General features: G+C 40.5%; 1 protein-coding gene across 1 annotated transcript in view; it reads right to left on the bottom strand.

The window, feature by feature from the left end:
- GUCY2C (guanylate cyclase 2C) overlaps positions 1–17,726 on the bottom strand; it is a 44,073-nt gene extending 26,347 nt beyond the window's left edge. The window contains exons 1-10 of the mRNA XM_008636497.2: positions 17,392–17,726; positions 16,362–16,474; positions 15,097–15,164; positions 12,994–13,209; positions 10,475–10,596; positions 9,510–9,606; positions 6,693–6,822; positions 5,358–5,493; positions 3,563–3,648; positions 3,025–3,136 (exon numbers count right to left, since the gene is read on the bottom strand). Of these exons, the coding sequence (XP_008634719.1) occupies positions 3,025–3,136; positions 3,563–3,648; positions 5,358–5,493; positions 6,693–6,822; positions 9,510–9,606; positions 10,475–10,596; positions 12,994–13,209; positions 15,097–15,164; positions 16,362–16,474; positions 17,392–17,602 (1,291 nt within the window). The 5' untranslated portion in view covers positions 17,603–17,726. The remainder of the gene's footprint in view (positions 1–3,024; positions 3,137–3,562; positions 3,649–5,357; positions 5,494–6,692; positions 6,823–9,509; positions 9,607–10,474; positions 10,597–12,993; positions 13,210–15,096; positions 15,165–16,361; positions 16,475–17,391) is intronic.
- Between the last annotated feature and the right edge of the window lie 1,448 nt (positions 17,727–19,174).

Raw genomic sequence — 19,174 nt, 5'->3', positions numbered from 1 at the left:
CACCTGAGGCACAGGCAATCTGTAGGGCCACCCAGGCATATAGAGGGAAATTAATCTGGTGGCAGCACAAAGCCAGTGAAGTGTCCTTGGAAGCTGCCAGGTGCCAAACGGTTTGAAAATCATGTTGTTCAGGCATCTGAGGACTTAGACCCAAAAGCCACAGAGCACACAAGGGTTCTAATCCTGAGCAGGCAGACAGGATGAACAAGGCTGGGAACTGACTAAGGTTTTAATTTTGATTGCCTTACTGTGGAAAAGCAAACTGAAGCCTGTCTTGTATCTGTTCTTGGAGCTCGGGGGTACTGGGAAGGAAAGTTGGTGGCCACCAACTTCCTTTGAAGAATAACAGGCCATTATCACAGAGCTTCAGCTGGTGGTCACATGTCTAGAGTGTACCTACTTTAATGACCAAGTGTCTCAGGCAAAAAAGGGAGAGAAGAATCCAGTTTTGCAGATTGCCATCTTGATTAAGGACAGTAGAAGAGCTGAGTTATTCAGATTTACTGAGACTAATATACTTCTGTCTGTGCCCAGAAACAGAAATGAAGGCACACAGAAAAAAATGATCAAGTGTAAAAATTAGTAAATAAATAAAAAGCAAGTTTACGCACGCTAGCTGCCTTCAGAATCAAGCAGCCAGTTGAGGAGGGATTTTCAACATACCAATTTTTGTGCCTGCATCTGACATAGGATTCAGTTTATGAACTCCTCCGGATTTTGGACCCAGATTTCTCCTTTGATTTTTCTTGTTTTGGGTATCACATCTACCCACCTTCTCTCAGTATGTTCATCAGTCTAAGGGCTTCATGGTAATTTAGTATTAATCTGATGCTCTCTGATGAAAACCATCAGTACTATAGTTTCCCTCCACAAGTTAAGTCACCACTATAAAGTGAGAGATAAATGAGAATGTGCAAAGAAATTTTGCATGAAAATTCTCTGAAACTTCAGGTTTGTGAATTGTGGCTTGCATCTTAACAGTGAACAGATTATAGTTTCCCATGAAAGCGCTGTGGGACCGTAATTTCCCTTTCCTGAGGTTCTGCTACCACCTTCTGGCTCTTAGTCTTACAACAGGCAGAGGGAGAGTGCATCACAAATTAACTGGTCCTCTGGAACCAGAAACGTTTGTGTATTGAAGATTGATCTTATCCATGTTTAGAATGAGGATTAAAACTTTGTGAATAAGGGGGAAATATGAATGAACCCCCCTTTTTTTTCACAGAATACTAGGAGGAAGATAGGCAGCAGAACTGGATCAAGCTGTTCTCAGTTACGGCTTAGGAAGGAATAGGGCTCGGATTGTCTGCTCTGTTCACCTACCTGGAGGAAAAAAGATATTCCAGGTTGGAAAGTTTTGACTGGCTTAAAAAAGGCACAGTGGTTACTTAAACTTTGACCATTCTCCTTTTGGGGGGGATATATTTATTTAGAATCACACTGAAGGAAGGTTTATTTTTAAAAAATGTTAAAAATAATCAAGTGCCTTTGGGAGGCAGTTTAGTTTAGTATGGCTTGGCCACAGTGTCAGGCTTCAGCTAAGCACTAGGTGTTAAACTACTGAATGGACATACTGAAGGGAATATTTGAAAGATATTTCGGATCCACCGAAAACACAGCATGTTGTGGGGCCCAAGGGATGGATGAGAATGGGACTGGAACAACACCGAAAAGACAGGAGCCAGAAAGCACAGAGCTCATGGAGCTGGTACAGGGAGACCCTGTGGCTGATGTGTGCAGTGTTGCAGTCTCTGCACAGACAGGACTCACAGTCATACCAAGAGAGACCAGAGATTTGACCAGAGATGAAAAATGAAAGCTTCACTGAAATCCCTCTGCTCTTCCCAGAACTAACTGGAATCTTATCAAAGCTGCTGCCTCCTCCTGGTAGCTCCCATGGGTACCTGGCAATGAACCACACTACTCCTGCCTCTCTTATGAGAGATAAGGCCTAATTTGAGCGCATCTGATTTACTTTACTGAAGAATAAAAATGTTTGAATCCATTTTACCACCTTACTGTGAAAGGACCCTTAGTTAGCAGAAGGTGTTTATCTCTCCAGTTATGCTTTACCTATTCCCTAATGGAGGCAAGCAGTACAGCAAATTAATGGGAAGCCTTTAGCGGAGACTTTTAACAGCAGCATCTCTGCATTCTCACTGATGGAATGACTCAGGTGAACACTAACCCACTGTGCACTAACCCTTGCAATTACTGCCACTGCAATAATTTTTATTCTGCATATCACACCCTGAAGCATATGCCCTTCCCTTGCCAAGCACCATGTGGCAGCAGTCTTAAAGGGGGAAACAATCTCAGTCTGATCAGACTGACAAGGCTGTACTCTGCTATGCTGAATGACAAGGGGCTTCATCCATTCTATCCAGGAGTCACCAAAAACTCAAAAGGAGGTGGTGATTTCTGGGATTTTAAATTTAAAATTTGGGTGTAAAAAGAGCCATAACCTAGTTTCCCCTGGTCCTTCTTCAGAGAGTCAGCTCTTCTCAGAGACTTCTCCAGAGAAGAACCCTGAATCTACACAGTGCTGTGTCTTCTCCCCAGCTCCCTACAACAAGGATAAAGAGGCAAGCAGAAGCCACCATGCTCCATCAGAGATACAGAAATGCAGAGTCAGATAACTCATCATAATCTTAATTCTGCTGCCTTTCCTGAAGAGTCTTTCAAGCAATTCACACCACCACCATCTTCTAGTGAAGATTATTTGTTTGGGGGTGACTTCTTCTGAAACATCCCGTGGTATTCCCATAATCACTGGTACAGTATCAAGTTTACAAGAGACTTAGTATCACCACCTAAACAAAATAAAGGTTTCGAACTGGACTGGAGGCAGAGAACATGGAGGGATGAGGCAGGAGAAGGAAAGATCCTGCTCTGCACCCAGATCCTGGCATCACTGGCTGGGAGCAGTGTGATGGTAGCATGCTGGATCACACAGCAGGTAGATCTCAGGACTGTGTGACTTGTCTTCAAAGAGGTAGGTGGTAGGTTTAATGGGTGTCTCACCAGTGCCTGGAGTATCACTGGGCAGCTTGTGGTTCTTCCAGATGAAATCCGGACTGTTAGTTGCCTCACGTGTCTTGTTGTTTTGAGTGTTGAAATACAGAAGAGGTTTGAACTACAGATGTAGGAGGGAAGAAATGCAGTCAGCAGCCATGCTCTCTCTCTTTTGTCCTGTGCTTCAGACTACCCTTAATAAATGTATTGCCCAAACTCAAAATAATTTTCCTGCTACAGTGGTGCATTTCTCAGTGTAGCCATATGTTCGGCTGCCATATTCTTTCTCATTCATCCCCTCTCTCTGAAAATAAATTTACCAATCCCACGAAATACCAGCTGCACTTCACTTACTGAATCACCAGATTACATCAATCCTGTCAGTCTCCAGCACACCTCACATGACCCCCTTCTGGCACGCACAGCATGCCTTGGCACCCTACCACTCCTGCTGTAGTTATTTTCATCATTCTTATGCAATAGTGCAGGGCATTTTGTTTCTCCTTTCACACATAAGGTCAAACAGTTGCACTCGAGACATACATACATGATTTGCAGCCTGTGACGTGTACAGCAGGGTCAGATTGGTATCAATGTCTCCAAATTCATCTAGAGTTACAGGACCCACTACACCTGCAGACACGAGGAATTAGTCAGAAGGCTTGCATTTTCAGAAACACAAATATAGGGCAGGAAGGATGGGATAAATAAAAGGATTTCTGATACTTAGGATACTTTTCTTCTTCATGTATGTGCTAGATACATATCAGCTCAATGTGGCACTACTTCTTTAATACCACACTACATTTTCTCTACAAAATCCAATAAAACGTGTTGACCTGATTGCACTGAAAAAAAAAGTCTCCCTTTAGCTATAGGAAAATATATTTGTCAGATTTGTTCAGCATACCAAGAATGTCAGTCACCACCCTTGAAGAGACCACTTTAGAAGTGAGAAGCAAAATAGTCTGTTTCCACCTGCAGTTTGAATCTATCAGCAATAAAGGAAAGACAAGGATACTTTCATTCCCTTTACTCTTTTGAAAGCTCTAATAATAATGTTTTAACCATGTTCTTTTTGCCTTTAGCCTCCTACCTCTGTATGTCAGCAAATCTGCACATTGAGAAATTGCCTGTGTAGCACATTACAAGGATTTTAAGGTTGAACTTCCCAAATCACTCAGCACAGCTTGACTTCACTCCCATGAAGTCAGCTGCCTCAACATGAGCACAAGCTTAGCCAATATCCACTATTCCTGAAAGTCTCACCTTCATTTTTCCCCTTCTGTTTTCACAGGAGGGTTTTTTGATCAGCTTCAGATTGCTGAACCAAAATAATGCTGATACTGAACTTAGGAGAAATAGAACAAGTCATCATCAACAGCAACAAAAGGCCAATTACCTTCTCCCTTTTCACATCAAAAACTGATGCTTTTTCATGGTCCATCTTCTTAATATCAAAATAATTACTGTAAGAAATCCCTACTGTACCAGACTCCATCACAAGAAAGAATGAAGGTGATTCAACACCTATCACTTTTAGGAATTTTTTTTTTTTTTTAAACTAAACCTATAAATTATGACAAGCATTACAGTGCTGTATTTTGGATGAGTAAAAGTTTGTGCAACTTAACTTTCAAACTTAAACTAAAGAGATGAGTTTACTGATATTCAGAAAGGGATGCTGTCTCCAGGAGGAATTAGTAAACCATATTTTGCTAAGTATGGGATACCATGGTTAAAGCAAAAATAAGCCTGGAACCTTTTCTATCTTAGGAAAATCTGGGAAACTTCTATACACATATTTGCTGAATGTAGGTGGGATATATACACAAAACTTTCAGTCATCATTTTGGTGACTGGAACTGGGACTATACTCCCAGAGAGGTAATGTTTTCACTTCTTTGTGTAAGTTTTGCCTCTGCCTTTTCCTAATGACTGAATTCTGTTATTTTAAGCCCATGGCCTACAAAACAAAAGCCCACCAGTGCTAGAAAACCTGTGAGAGGAACAAGAAAGTTGACTAAAAAGAGCCAACTGACTGCCAGCTGGCCTAAACCCACACTGCAGGCACCCAGGTCTACATGGTTTTGTAAACCGAAAAAGGTTGAAACTACTTCATTAAAGCTTAGCCAAGTGATTTCAGAGTCATTTTGAACATCAAATACTGAAGATAACATCCTTGTAAAAACTATATAAAAAGAAAAAAGACTGGGAATAAAACTCATTGAAAGGCTCAGACTTGTTTAGTGTAGAAGTGACTTATCATAAGAGCGTTTAAAATCAAATTTGTTTCCCCTCATCAATTTAGTGAACCCTGCACAGGACTGTACTTTTTTTACCTTCAAAAGTGGTATTTCGGAATTCAGTGATTAAACTGAGAGATGACACTGGGCTCTGGGAGACGACAAATTTCTTGAGACTATGTCCAAACAGCAACACTGCATTAAAATAGCCAGCAAGAAAGTCATCTTCCATCTAGAACAAAAGAAAATAAAAAATGGCTGTTTGAGAGTTCATGTTTCTGCCATAAAGCTACAATAACTTTGATTGGCTCCATTTGGCAGAAACTCCAGCATGGAAGACCAGAATCTGCTGAACACTGAGTGAGTAGATGGTCAATACTACATCAGCATTGTCACTTCAAAAAATAAAGGTAAACAAAATATATTTTTGATGTATGAAGACAGGGAGGTGCTGAAAGAGGCCAATGTAAAGGTCTGTCATGCTGATCCTCGTGCAAAGGATTCAAGAAATCCTACACTGTAGGTTCTTGGCACTTCCAACTTTCTCAGTGTGTCCCAAAGACCCTGGCTTTGGATTAAAGTTTCTGTGCAGATAATTCAGTGTGCTGCCAGCAAGTTTGGGCTTCCAGGTGGCCACGGCTAAAGGGCAAGGAGCTGTGCCAGAATTTCCAGCAGCCTGCCATAGAGCTGGCACCCAAAAAAACCACTGAGCCCAGGCAGGGGGATCTAGAAGCCCTGTAAATCCAGCCAGAAGCTTCAGGCTGCCTGCTGGAGAGCTGAAGCTCAAAGCCACAAATCTTGGGATGAACTCTACATGAAGGACCTGGTTCCTGGGCAGACGGCAGGAGTATCAGTTTCACTAAACAGATGCAGCATATTCATAGTTTCTGCTTTTCTGGAAAATAACCAAAATACTTATTTCCTACAGAAAAAAAAGGTTCCTGTTTTTGAAGTTTATCTGGAAAGCCGCTGGACAGAACTGGTTGTCATCTCTTAGATATATCTGCACAGAAAAATTAGTCAACAATTATTACTTCTGAACTTTCCATGCTCACATCTCAGTTACGCATATAGATCTTTCTTGAGTGATGCCTTGCAGCTATGTGTAAGATTTTCAGCCACTCAGATGTGGAGCTGGAATACCATGTGTAAGTCTCCCTCATGCCCCGTGAACATGACACTTGCAGAACAAATTAGAAGTCTGAGTTGAACTTCACAAAGCAGGAATATGACAGGCTGCAGATTTGCCTTATGATACTATATTTTTACATCATTACAGCAGGACAAAATTTCATCCTGCAATAATATAAGGAAATATCAGCTTAGAAGCATGACAGGGGATGATTACAGCTGCATTTTTAGTTTTCATTTCCTAGTACATGAACATGAATGAACTGAATGCAATAATCAGATATAAAATAGTGTTCTTACCAGGATGTTTTCCTCAGTCTCACTGTAGTCTCTAATTACAGTATTGTAGCTGTAATTAGCTGGTGGCAGAGTCAGAACAAGTACATTGTGCATGTAATCAGCTGAGATGTTCTTCCTGAAGTACACGTTACTGCAAAGCAAAGCACAAGAACCCCATGGACATTGAACAACAGTGGTATCCATGACAGAATCACTCATCTGTTCCCAAGACCACTGTTTTTTAACAGGCTAAAACACTAGATCTAAAAATAAAATTTCATCATGCACAGCTCTTTATATCATTCATTCCCTGATGCCCACTTTTGTGCTTAAATATATTAAAAGGTAATACCAAGGCAATCTGCCAATCTGACACTCAAAGGTTGTTGTGAACTACTGTTATTACTGTAACTGTTTACTGTCCTGTTTATTTCCTCTTTTTTTTCAAGCAAAGTTTATATTTATTAAAACTCAGTTTCTCCTTGGAATCCACAATACTGCAGTCATATTCATGTTACTCTGCCTGTTTCTGAACTCTTCTGCACTCTTTTTGCTTGTTCCTCTAATTTTGGTATTTTCTGCTAGAATTGAGCACAGCAGGAGTTGCACTAAAAGCATTTAACAGGAGGGAATGAAACAATCACAGAGGTGCAGAGAGCAGATTATGGATTCATTTGTTTAATTCAGTGAGATAGGAAGATCAGAGGAAACTGTCAACTTGAAATCTCAGCTAAAACAAGCAGAAGATGTTGTAGCTTTCAGGTATCTTTGGTTTCATCACCCTGACAGGCCATCTGGAAGTGCTTCACAGACTGGCCACCACCAGATTCACATGCTAAAGAGGAATTTAGCAATAGATATTAGTGTCAACTGTCAGCATCTGTCATTGCTGTGGCTAGATTGATAGAAAGAAAATAATTGTAGGAGCCTTCTCTCATTATTCATGTTTGATCATCCTTTTATTTTGTCAGTCAGTACTGTATTAAGACTTTTTTGGAAACCATGGGCTCTATTCCATGGCCATCTGATTGGATTCTGACACCAGAGCCCTGTCCCTGCCTTTCCGTGAACCTTCTGACTTTTACACAGCACTTTTCACCCTCAAGAATTTCAAAATGTTTTTCATCCAGGCTTGGACTGAACTAGCCAGTTGAAAAGGAAACCTCATTAGATTCCACTAGACTGGATAATCCTCCAGCATCCCACCTTTCTTGAGAGAGGCTTAAAGACTGTGTTTGTGTCCTGCCTGCCAGACAGCTTAGAGCTGAGTTTAAATCTATCACTGTTTCAGAGGCACTTCACTCCTGGAGAAGCACAGGACTTTGCCTACTCTCCCTCCTACAGCTTGAGTTTTCATCTAATACATCTGTCTGTATTTTGTTTGTTTTAAGAAGCAAATGTGATTGAGATACTCAGCAAAATAAGGGGTATGTAGAAAGTTTAAGAAGGGCAGCATATAAAACAGCCAGAGGCAGCTGGGTATATCAGAAGGATGCACATCACAGCAAAGAATCCCCTAATCACCCTCACCTATTGTAATACAACAATTCTACATACAACACCAGTGTTAAAGCACTCACATACACAGTTCCCATTGTGCATTTGCAAAGAAACAGGAGTTGAGGCCAGTTGCCTCAGGTAAAGCAACTGGGGATTCCTAGTGCCTGAATAAAATTGTGGAATGTCAGAAGCTCTTAGAAGCACTTCTGAAAAATAGATATGGTGAACCTGAAAGTGTACAGGATAGAGAAGATCCTGTTAGAACCTGAACCACAGAATTCAGTTTGGAACCAAATGTTAAATCTCTGAAGTCATTAACCCAGAGTTTCTCAGAACTGACTTGTTACAGACAGCTTTAGACACAAGAGCTGGGAAGTCCAACTGGCCCTAGAAGTTCATGGAATCTTTTTGCTACACCAACAGTGAAGTAAGTAACATCAAAACATGGGCACATGCATTTGCCTTGTTCCATCCTTGATCCATCCAGCCATCCAGCCATCCAATTGCACCACCAGCGCTGTCCCAGGTGATTAACTTTCTTCCAGACTGCGACATGCTATGGTAACTGGGGCTATACCCAAAACCCCCCTGATTTACATATCTATGCTTAGTTGTACAAATGTGATCTCTGCTGTGTCACTTAGGCGTAGGGCCAGAGATCAGCTCTCAGTCCTCACATACAGCGAAGGCTTTTGAGGATACCATTGGTAAGGCCAGTTTATGTCAGACATCTTCTATAAAGATTTTCGTAATTAGCAATATTAAGAGGAAATTAAACAACAGAAAACTTGGGTTGTATACTAAGAAATTTCTCTGAGAAGTTATATTTCTGTGCTTATAAAGATGCCGAAAAGATGGCTGTAAAGTGCAAGAGTTATAAAGTGGGAGAATAGTTGTATCACCTAAATAATTTAAAGATTGAATAAATGGAGTCTAGAAAAATATACTGTAAGTCATATTTACATAATTGTCTGGTTGGGCAGAGTGTATGAAAAATGTACCATATCTCAAATGAACCATATCTCATGACCATTCTGACTTTGTGCTTCTCTCATGGTTTCCTGCACTGAGGAGCCCACAGGAGGACGTTAAAGCTACCTGCTCTGCCACTGCCTTAGAAAACTATTATATGAACCAAATGGGATTTTGTAGAGGATTTGCCATGAATTAAACACTAAGCACCTTACAAAAATGGAAAGACATGAGGAAAGATGGCAATAGAAAACATTCTGTGAAAGAGCATTTCTTCAACAAAACAGTTCGACTCAGACTATTTCCATTATCTGTATCCATCAGCAAACTGCAGAGAAAAGAAGAAAAGTGAAGGTGATACTTTACTTGAAGAGATCTATCAGGATGATAATGATGTCATTATCCACTTTTTCCGTCCCTAGGTCTCTGCTGACGTCCTCTGGAGAGCCACACATGATGATCACTACAGAATGGGCAAAAATGGAGACAGATTGGTGAGATTTACCGACAAGAAGAGGATGCTTGCCTCCTCCCCCATATTTGAGTAGCAGGCAATAGAGCAACTCCAGGCTAAGGCACATTATCTGTGCTGTACTGGGGCCCATGCACAGAGCTACAGCCTCTCTGCAGTGAAACCAGGATGTCTGAGGGGAAGTGGTAAAAGGTGCTTCAACACCTGCACCATTTTCTGTCTGATTGCACCAGAGCACTACCATTATCTCACTCAAATAAGCATTAGGAGTTGTAGTGCCATAACAGCTACTCACTATGAACACTTCCAGGTTAAATAGCCTTCAAGTAATGGTTTCATTAGCTTGCTTACTCTTGCACTCACTTGGCCTGCTGATGCCAGGTGCTTAGTCTTAGGAGAAGATAAAGTATTTATTCATTCATTTTTCTAGTTTAGATGAATCATTTCCAGAAGTGCCCCTTGATGGCAAAATGAGGTCCATAGATGTACCAGGGCTGCAAACACATGAATGATAAAGAGCTTGCAGTATCTATATTCTTGTAGTATTTAAAGCTCTTCTTAGGAGAAATTGTGATCCCTGGATTTCTGAATCTCTTACAAAATGGAGCTTTTGCATAGATGGGATAATTTACCCCAAAATCTCCCTGGAACCAGGATATTCCCCCATATTTTATGAGGATGAAGAGAGGAATCTAGGAACTTTGCGCCATTTTATCTTTACATCCATGTAAAATGGTATATCTTTGTTTCCACCATTTCTGGTGAAAGGCTTTCCCTATAACCTAACTAAGGGGTGGGTTTGATTTCCTTGGAAATGCAACTCACTTGCAGGGACAGTGCAGCCTCAACCCCTCCTTACCATTGCTTTTCCGCTTTGGATTTTTCACAGTTTTTTTAAGCAGCTCCGGAGTTCTTAAAATATCCTTGAACTTCAGTTTTTCAGAGAACTCTGTGATTCCAGCATCTAAAGCATTCATATACCTGGCACAAGGGAGCAAAGATATTGTCAGGAAATTGCTAACTCCTCACATTTTCCTAAATCAGCCACAGTGCAAGAGAGGCTGTTCAGAGCACACAAGAATGTTTATAAGCTGGTATGAAACCTTTTCTGCAGCAATAAAAGTGAGAAAATCAATACATGGCATGAAAGATTTAGAAATGCCTGGAAAGTCAACCAGAGGTATTTGAGCATGGTTGTACAAAGGATGGATTTGGAAAATGCAATGATGTAATAAGACATTAAAAATTAAGGAAAAAAATCAGGGATATGGGGAAATTCCAGGAAGCTCTGCTATTTAAGACATCAGTGGTAATGTTAGAAGGCACATGTGAAGGTTCAAAGGACTAAATAGGAACTAGAAAGAACTGAGATAAAAACCACACATGTACCCTGACTGTCAGAGAAGCAAAGGAAGAAAAGTAGTAACAAAAAACCTATATAGAATCAGTTAAAACTCGAAGGGAAAAATGAGCTCAGACAAAAAAGCAAGCAAGTAAAAGTTTGCTAAAAGATTAAGGAAAAACAGTCAACTCCTGAATCCTACTATTGCTTCAATATGTTGTTTCTGAGAAGAGATATTCTATCTGAAATAAAGTTAATGCAGAGGGAAAACCAAAAGAACTCTCTTTGTTTTCAAACTACATAACCTTTGATCTACCAGCACTGAGATCTCAGTCCTATGAGTTACTAAATACCTTCTGCTTCCTTTTTTTTCTTTTTTTTTTCAGGAACAGAATGATTAACCATTAATTTTCAGAAACATTTGCATAGTTGAAACATAACCTGATTTTGCTATCAGTGTGGGTATTCACTTATTTTTATATGTATATAGGAAAAACAATTAGTTCATGCAGTAATACTTGTGCTTTAGAGAAAATGGATCTTCCTAAATTAGACTGTTCAAAAACCTTCACATTGACAGTTTCTATTACGGCAGAATGAGATGCATTTTTACAACTAAATTAGGATGAAAAGTGGGCAGAGATACAAAATTAATATTTTTTTTGTTAATTCAGCAATAAAAGGGCTTGAACAATTCTGAAGTCATAAAGAAGGTCCTGATCAGAAGCATTAAAAAAGGTGAAATAAGAAACACTTGGAAAGGTCAGAAATAACTTCCATGCAATTATTTCACTGCAAGGTACGAAACCTGCAGAATTAAAGGGATTTAGCTAAAGTGTGTATAGTGCATTGGCAATTACAGCTGCAAACATGGAGGAATGGGATTGTAGTAAGAGATGAGCAAAGTGCACTGATATTTCAAAACATCAAAGAGAGGTAACCATAGCAATTACAGCATGCGATCAAATTGCTATCTATACTAAGAAAGAAGAAGAAAACAATAAAAGTCCATAAATACTTACAAAAGAGTTAAATGGAGATCAGGTTTTAGGTATCTTAATTCAGAAAAAAAACCCCTTTTAATTCTGTAACCAAAATATTCCATAAGTATTTGCTTCTATCACTCTGAAGCAAACATAGTCAAATTTTGCTTAGAATTCTGCAAGTTCCTCAGGTTATGAATTAAAAATATACATAATAGTTATTTCCATGAACTCATTGCTACTTTTCAGCTATGTTTATAAAATTAGTAGGAGAAATTAGATGATTTTTTTAAATTATTCAGCTTTTTATATCCCAAAATTGGGAAAAAAAAATCAAAGGAGCATAGAAACACTCATATGAGCTGAAAGTTAAATAAGACTATTTAATTGAACAATTGAACTCTATATTTAATTTAATTAATTGAAAAGTAATTATAAATATTGGCATATTAATGAGTCTCTTTGTCTAAAAGGAGGCTTTGTTTTCAGGCAAGCAGAAAACCCAGCATTTCTGAGAATCAAGCACAGCATGATGTTTCAGGTCACAAAGTGAAAGCTGTCTCCTTTGCTCCAAACTGATGAGAGTATAGCTTAAACTCTGCAATCACTGGGGTAATTCTGTTTGAAGAAAGATACAGTTTGAATTTTGGAAATGTTTTGGAGTAACAATAGTGCCTACAGATTGAACATTTTAAGAGCTTGGTAAGACCCCTGACCTAAAAAGGCATCTATGGGGAGCTTGTGGAGGAACCTCTCATGTCACACTATTTATATCAAGGATGCTGTAAACAAGTATTTTCATCAGAGACAACATGTAAGCTACCTTGTCCAAAGGAAAAGCAAAGGCTTGCAAATATTTAAAACAGGCTGAGAGAAACATTCAGGTAAGTGCTACAGCTAAAAGGTACAATTCATCTTTTCCTTTTCTCATTCCTTGGTACTACCAAGGCACCTCCCAAAGTGTAGGACTGAAAGAACAGTTTGCAGAAACCATGTCTGAGGATGGAGACAGCATTTATCACCAGTTGGGTCAGAGGTGGATCCAGATCTTACCAGAGGCATGCCTCTGAGGTTTCAGTCCTCTTGTAAATGTAGACAGATTCCCAGGTCGTGGTTTTGAACGGCAGCTTAGAAGCTTTCCAAAAATAATAGAAGAATTGGTTCACTTTCCTGGCTGGGGTCAGAAGGCGGGTTAGGTTTACTTTGTAGTCACAGGATAGTCCAAAACTCCCTACAGAGATCAGAGGCAGGCTCAGTATTGTTTCAAGTCTAAAGGAAGAGATAAGAGGACAAGTCTGAACAGACTGTTGTTGCACCAAGGCAGCTACTACCTGATTTCCATCCTCACCTCCCTCTCCTCTTGTGCCCTGAGCTAGTTTTGCAGCAATTTGAACCTGAACCAGAAGGCTCCTCAAGAACACAAGCAGATTTCAAGTCTGTATGGGCACCAAAAAGCCCTGTTGAACTGCTCTAGGCAGCTTCTCTCACTGTCCCCAGTTACCCCTGCTTTTTTGGGTACCACACACCATTTCAGCCCCAAGGGTTGTGACAGGAGTCTAAAGGCTCAAGACAGGCTTCTGCTCCCTGGCTGCCATTACCATGGGATGGATTTAATCTCCTTATTGGGACAGTGCTGCAGGGTGACAGCTTTTTGCCATCAAAAAAAAGCTTTACTCCTACAATTCAAAGGAAAAATCTTTTAGTTTCACAAAGGTGTATTTTAGCAGAGCTGTACAACAGCAGCAGTCAGGGAGGAAAAAACTAAGGCAACCCTCTGCTGACAAGGAATTTGTGAAACAAAGATCATTTTATACACAGAGACAGTAAGCTTTTAAGGACAAAAGTATATTCCTGGATGCTGCGATCTTATCAGACTAAACTCAAAAGATTTCAGTTCTTGTATGGTGTTTTTTAATAACAGGGAATTTTGCCTGCAAAAACCATGACCGTAAGAGTTGTTGGCATTATTGTGACAAAACTTCATTTTCCAGGTAAAGTCCACTTACCCAATTACAGGGTTTTTACTTATTGCAACAGAAACAGACATAGGTGATGTAATAAATAATGACAGTGAGAGTATTTCACTAATTAAACAGGTGAGGGTTTTTTTCTGACAGACTTAGAACAGAAGAGAATAGATTATTTCAGCTAAAAGGACCTACAAAAATCACAGTCCAACTGCCTGACTACTTCAGGACTGACCAAAAGCTAAAGCATGTTATTCATAGAATCATTGAATGGTTTGGGGTGGAAGAGTCCTTAAACATCCTAGTACCAAACCCCCTGCCATGGACAGGGACACCTTCTACTAGACCACTTATGAACTGCATTGTCCAAATGCCTTTTAAACATGACAACCTTGAGGCATCAACTATCTGTCTAGGAAGCCTGTCCCAGTGTTTGGCCATGCTCTCACTAAAAACATGCTTCCTAATGTCCAAACGAAACCTTTCCATACACAGCTTTGAATCATTCCCACTTGTCCTGTTGATGGATCCCAGGGAGAAGAGATCAGGACCTCCCTCTACACTTGCCCTTCTCAGGAAGCTGTAGAAAGCAACAAGGTCTCCCCTCAGCCTCCTTTTCTCCAAACTAGACAAACTCAGTGCTCTCAGCTCCTCACAGGACATGCCTTCCAGCCCTTTCACCACTTTTGTAAGCATTCAAGGACCTTTACATCTTTCTGAAATTGTGGGGCCCAGAACTACACACGGTGCTCAAGGTAAGGCCACACCACCGCTGAGTACAGCTGGATAATCACCTCTCCTGACCAGCTGTGTCTGATGCACATAGGGTTTGCCCTCTGGGCTGCCTGGGCACACTGCTGACTCCTGTCGAGACTGCTGCCAACCAGCACCCCCAGATCCCTTCCTGCAGGGCTGCTCTCCAACCACTCCTCAATCAATCATTCACCTTACTGTCAGGAATTAGAAGTTTCCCTACTAAAGCTGGGATTCTATCAATGGGCTTTGGAAGGGGATTTTCTTCCACCTACCCAAGAGAGTGGCTATGCATAAAAGTCTTACTGCCTTGACTCAAGGTGTCTTACATATTCTAAACACCAATGCCTCTGCAGGTTTGTTGTTCACAAAACAATTCTGTTCAGCAGCTGACATCTTTAACATCACAATGTAAGTGGAAGGAATTGGTACTTACGAGACCATTTGGTAGGTGGCGTAAGTGCAAGCGGGTCCTATGACAGCACAGCCAAGTGTGCCATTATCCTGCAAGGGATCAAAAAGGGTCATTTGGGGTAGGGCGGAGGTCTGGCAGAGAGAGGAGGATGGCGGAATGAAGAAAATTGTAGGATTTGAGGAGTCACAGAATTTACCTAGCAAAAGCAAGAAAAGAGTAGGAAAGGAGCTACAGAAAGTTTAAAAGAACAAACATAAGGGGGAACAGGAAAAAAATCACAGAAAGCCAAAAAAAGATAGAGTATGATATTTGTTAAGACACAGACAGCAAGCAAGGATTAAAATATTGTTAAAATTGCACATTTGAAATTACACACCCCAGAAGAGTTTGCATTTGCAGAAGACAGGGTGGTTGGAATTACAAGGTCCTGTATATCAGAAAAATTATTAGTTAAGTGCATATGAAACTAGTACTTAAAAAAATCCTTCTATGACCATCAAATGAGGCCTGACCTGTATCTTTGTGTGTCATGAGGGACAATTTCTTAGCAAAGACTAGAGCACAGTCATAGATTAGTGACTTGAAAATTCACATTGGATTGACAAAGTTTCACTCAGAGGTGTGAAAATCTTCAGAAACACGGCTTCTTGTAATGCACCAATTTTAATTGAAGCCTTTCCTCATATTATTCACATAGCTTCTCTCACGTGACTTCCGTGATTTCTAGTGAGGAGCAAGCACTTCATCTTTGCCCTTTGGGCATAGTTCACATAACCATTTCATTGGTAACAGTGCCAGCCTAACGATTTCTCTGCCCACATGTCCCCATCCTCACCACAGCTCTTTGTTTTGTGTATTGTGTAAACTGATGGTAAACCAGATCAGGATCTGATCCAGTTGGAAATGGACCTTTTTGCTCTGCTTGGGCTGTTTTGAGTGTTTGAGTTGTTAGTTTGGTTTTTTCAGTTTTTAATTGTTATTTGGGGTTTTTTTTAATGGATTGCTTTGGCTGTGTGACCACACAAAGAGTTGTGCAAATATAAAAAGGAGGACAACTTAAGCATAGGAAAAGGAGCCAGAAGCTGAAGGCAGTCTCTGGGAAGCATTCACAGAATCTCCAGTATTTGCCTACTTCTTTTCACAAAACATACAGGAACATCTCCTCTTTGGAAACTTCACTTCCCTGTCAAATTTCTTGGGAACTGAGTAACAGGACCAAAAGTTAATAAGGAAAGACAGAGACATACATGTGCACCCAGGCAGAATGAAGGAAGTCTGCTACTCACATAAATGCTTTTGATGAGCTCCACACCTTCACAGGTGCTAGTACGGCAGCCTTGTGAGACATAGAGTGATGAAGCAAAGGGGTGAAAGATGGCATCCACTGTAACATTTCCTCCTGTAACACAAATGTAAAAGCAAACAGTGTCATGAATTGCAGATAACCACTAATACACTGTTATCCCTCTTCTTCTGACACAGGTCTGAGCAGTCGTACACTTAGAGGTCTCCCTGCTTCTGCAAAGTCTACCTACAACCTAACCCCCACACTATGGATGTGACTGTGAAATCTGCTCCAGTGTGGACTGCTGATTTCTGTTGAGTGTTAGTACTTTCAGTACAAAGTACTTCTAGTGTTGGCCATTACTAGACAAATTTTTTAAGGCTCTGTAGGAAGTAACTAAGAGACCACTTTCCAATAAAATTGGACAAAATCCCTTAAACTAGAGGGCAGAAAGGGAATAGATATTATTTTTTTTATTATTTCTTTGTAACCTCTTTTTCCCATTATATTCTAGAGAGTGACAGTAGATTGGGGATGTTGAAAGGAGAGGTAAGATATCAAAATAAATGAAAGCAACATGACTCTAAATGAAGGAAAAATATGGACTGCAGATTCTTCACACTTCAGATCATGATGCGATCAACAGATAGGGTCAAGAGGAAAATTATTTTCAAAATAGAGGCTAATCCAGTCAGGAGAGAAAGCAAGGGCATTCCAACTACTGCACTAGATGGATAACTGGTTTTGTCTGATCCAGTTCAAGAATTTCCGCGTTACCAAACCCAGCTGAACATCTCCAGTGAAGCATGCAGGAAGAGTCTGCCCAAACACCATGAAAACATATATGGTTCTGCCCATGTGTAGAGCACTTCTATTTATACAAAGAGAGGTCATTATATCCATAAGATCTACATAAGATGGGCAGGCAAGCAGCCTGTCCAAGAAGCAGCTTGCTAAAGGTCGGATGAGTATAACACGGTGACACAAAGAAACCACAGCAAGAGGAGGGTAACCAACACCCGTTGGCTTACCTGTCATCTGGAGTTCCTTTTGTACCCTTTCCAAGGCTTGTTTCACAGCTAACTTCAAACTATCAGTACTTGATGGGAAATCCGAGTAATTCATGAGCATCACATTGATCACGTAACTGCTGTTGCTACACCGATTTGAACCCACTTGCTTCAGCAGCTGCAGTGCGGAAAACAAAGGCCAAATGGCCAGCACCAACACCCGTTGCTTCATTATCGCTCAGTTTAGACCCATTGTGTGTGCTCTCCCATTTCTTTTTGTCTTCTAACTCTCTTTCTTTCAGATATGCTACATTGGTTTTGTTCCTGGATAGAACGAAAGAGATTTCCACTCTGTAGATTCAAAGGCAGGCTGTGCAATCCTTCTCTCCTGCACTTCCCTATCCCCTTCCCCGCCTTCACCTCTGCCCGTCCCTCCAGTATACTAGCTGGCACTTCAAGGTGAAAAACTAGCAGCAGCAAAACTCAGGAAAAGAGAGGCTAAAGGTTGCTGAGAATGTTTGCTTATGGAAAGGTTGAGGCTATAAACTAAAACATTACCAGAAACCTTGCCTGATAAGTGCACTAACTCTTCATCACAGGCATAAACTGAGAGAAGAAAGGGGAGGGGACAAATGGACCATAAAGACAACTCTTCAAAATGGAAATAAAATATAAGGTCTGTTAAAGCCTAGAGGAAAACAGATGGTTACTTCATATTTGCATTGCCCTACATCTCTGATTGCACTGCCACACCAACTCTGCTGATTGAGCTCATTCGTCAATGGTGTATTTTCTTCTGTGGTAAGTTGCCAATTTCATTCCTTTAGCTTATAACATTGAAATACCTTTTGTGTTGGGAAAAATGTCCCACTTGCAGTCCTTCAGACCAAAGCCTTTGTTTCTGCTTCCAGACTCAGTACAAGGCTCAGTCCACTCATTGTCGCCCAGCACTGTGCACCAAAGCACCCCAGGTCTGCCCCAGACAGATCTGCTCCCAGCCAGCACAGCTCTCAGCACCCATTCCCACCTCCTCAAATGGGGGCCCTAGATATTCACACTTCGTGTGATGAACCTCTTGCATCAGGTAAGGATTAGCAAAGCTGAAGGCCACATCTCTGACCTGCAGGATCAAAGCTAAATTTTAAATGGCATCACTAACCCCCCCTCCCCCAACAACAACAACAAGCACGCACACACGCACAAACAAACAAAAAAAACACCCCCCGCTAACCCACAAACCTTATGGAAGACTCTAGGCACAAGGGAAACAAATTTAAATAAAGTATTGAGCGTGCTTTTGCTGAATATGGGGTGTTTATTCACACATGTAACAGCTTCTGTTTTTCTACTGAAACCTACAGTGAGGCTGTCAGATAATAAATCAGTTAACTTTTATTACCTTCCTGAAATAATTTTAAGACAAATAAGGAAAATAATCAGAAACAATGTACCAATGTAAGTAACAGGGCTTTTGGTATAAAACAAGACTGCAATTTCATGGTTTCTTTCAAAGCCTATATTTAAAAGGTATTGAATACACCTCAGATATATTTGCACAGATCTTTTTATGTGATTCTATTTTAATACCAAATTACTATCGCTTGAATCTTTCTAATACCCAGAGAAGACCATGACCCAGCATTTAAAAGCAATCTTTAAACACCTCCACATACTTAATCTAGCATTTTTACTTAATAATACAGTAATTCTAAATTAGCAGTCTGTCATGTAAACATGTGGACTAGTATGGCTGGCTAGAGCTACAGACTGAGAATGGAACACAGTTTTTCATGCAGAGATCATC

The sequence above is a fragment of the Corvus brachyrhynchos genome, unplaced genomic scaffold, assembly GCF_000691975.1.
Source record: "Corvus brachyrhynchos isolate BGI_N302 unplaced genomic scaffold, ASM69197v1 scaffold56, whole genome shotgun sequence".
Lineage (NCBI taxonomy): Eukaryota > Metazoa > Chordata > Aves > Passeriformes > Corvidae > Corvus > Corvus brachyrhynchos.
This window is presented reverse-complemented; position numbering and strand designations above follow the sequence as displayed.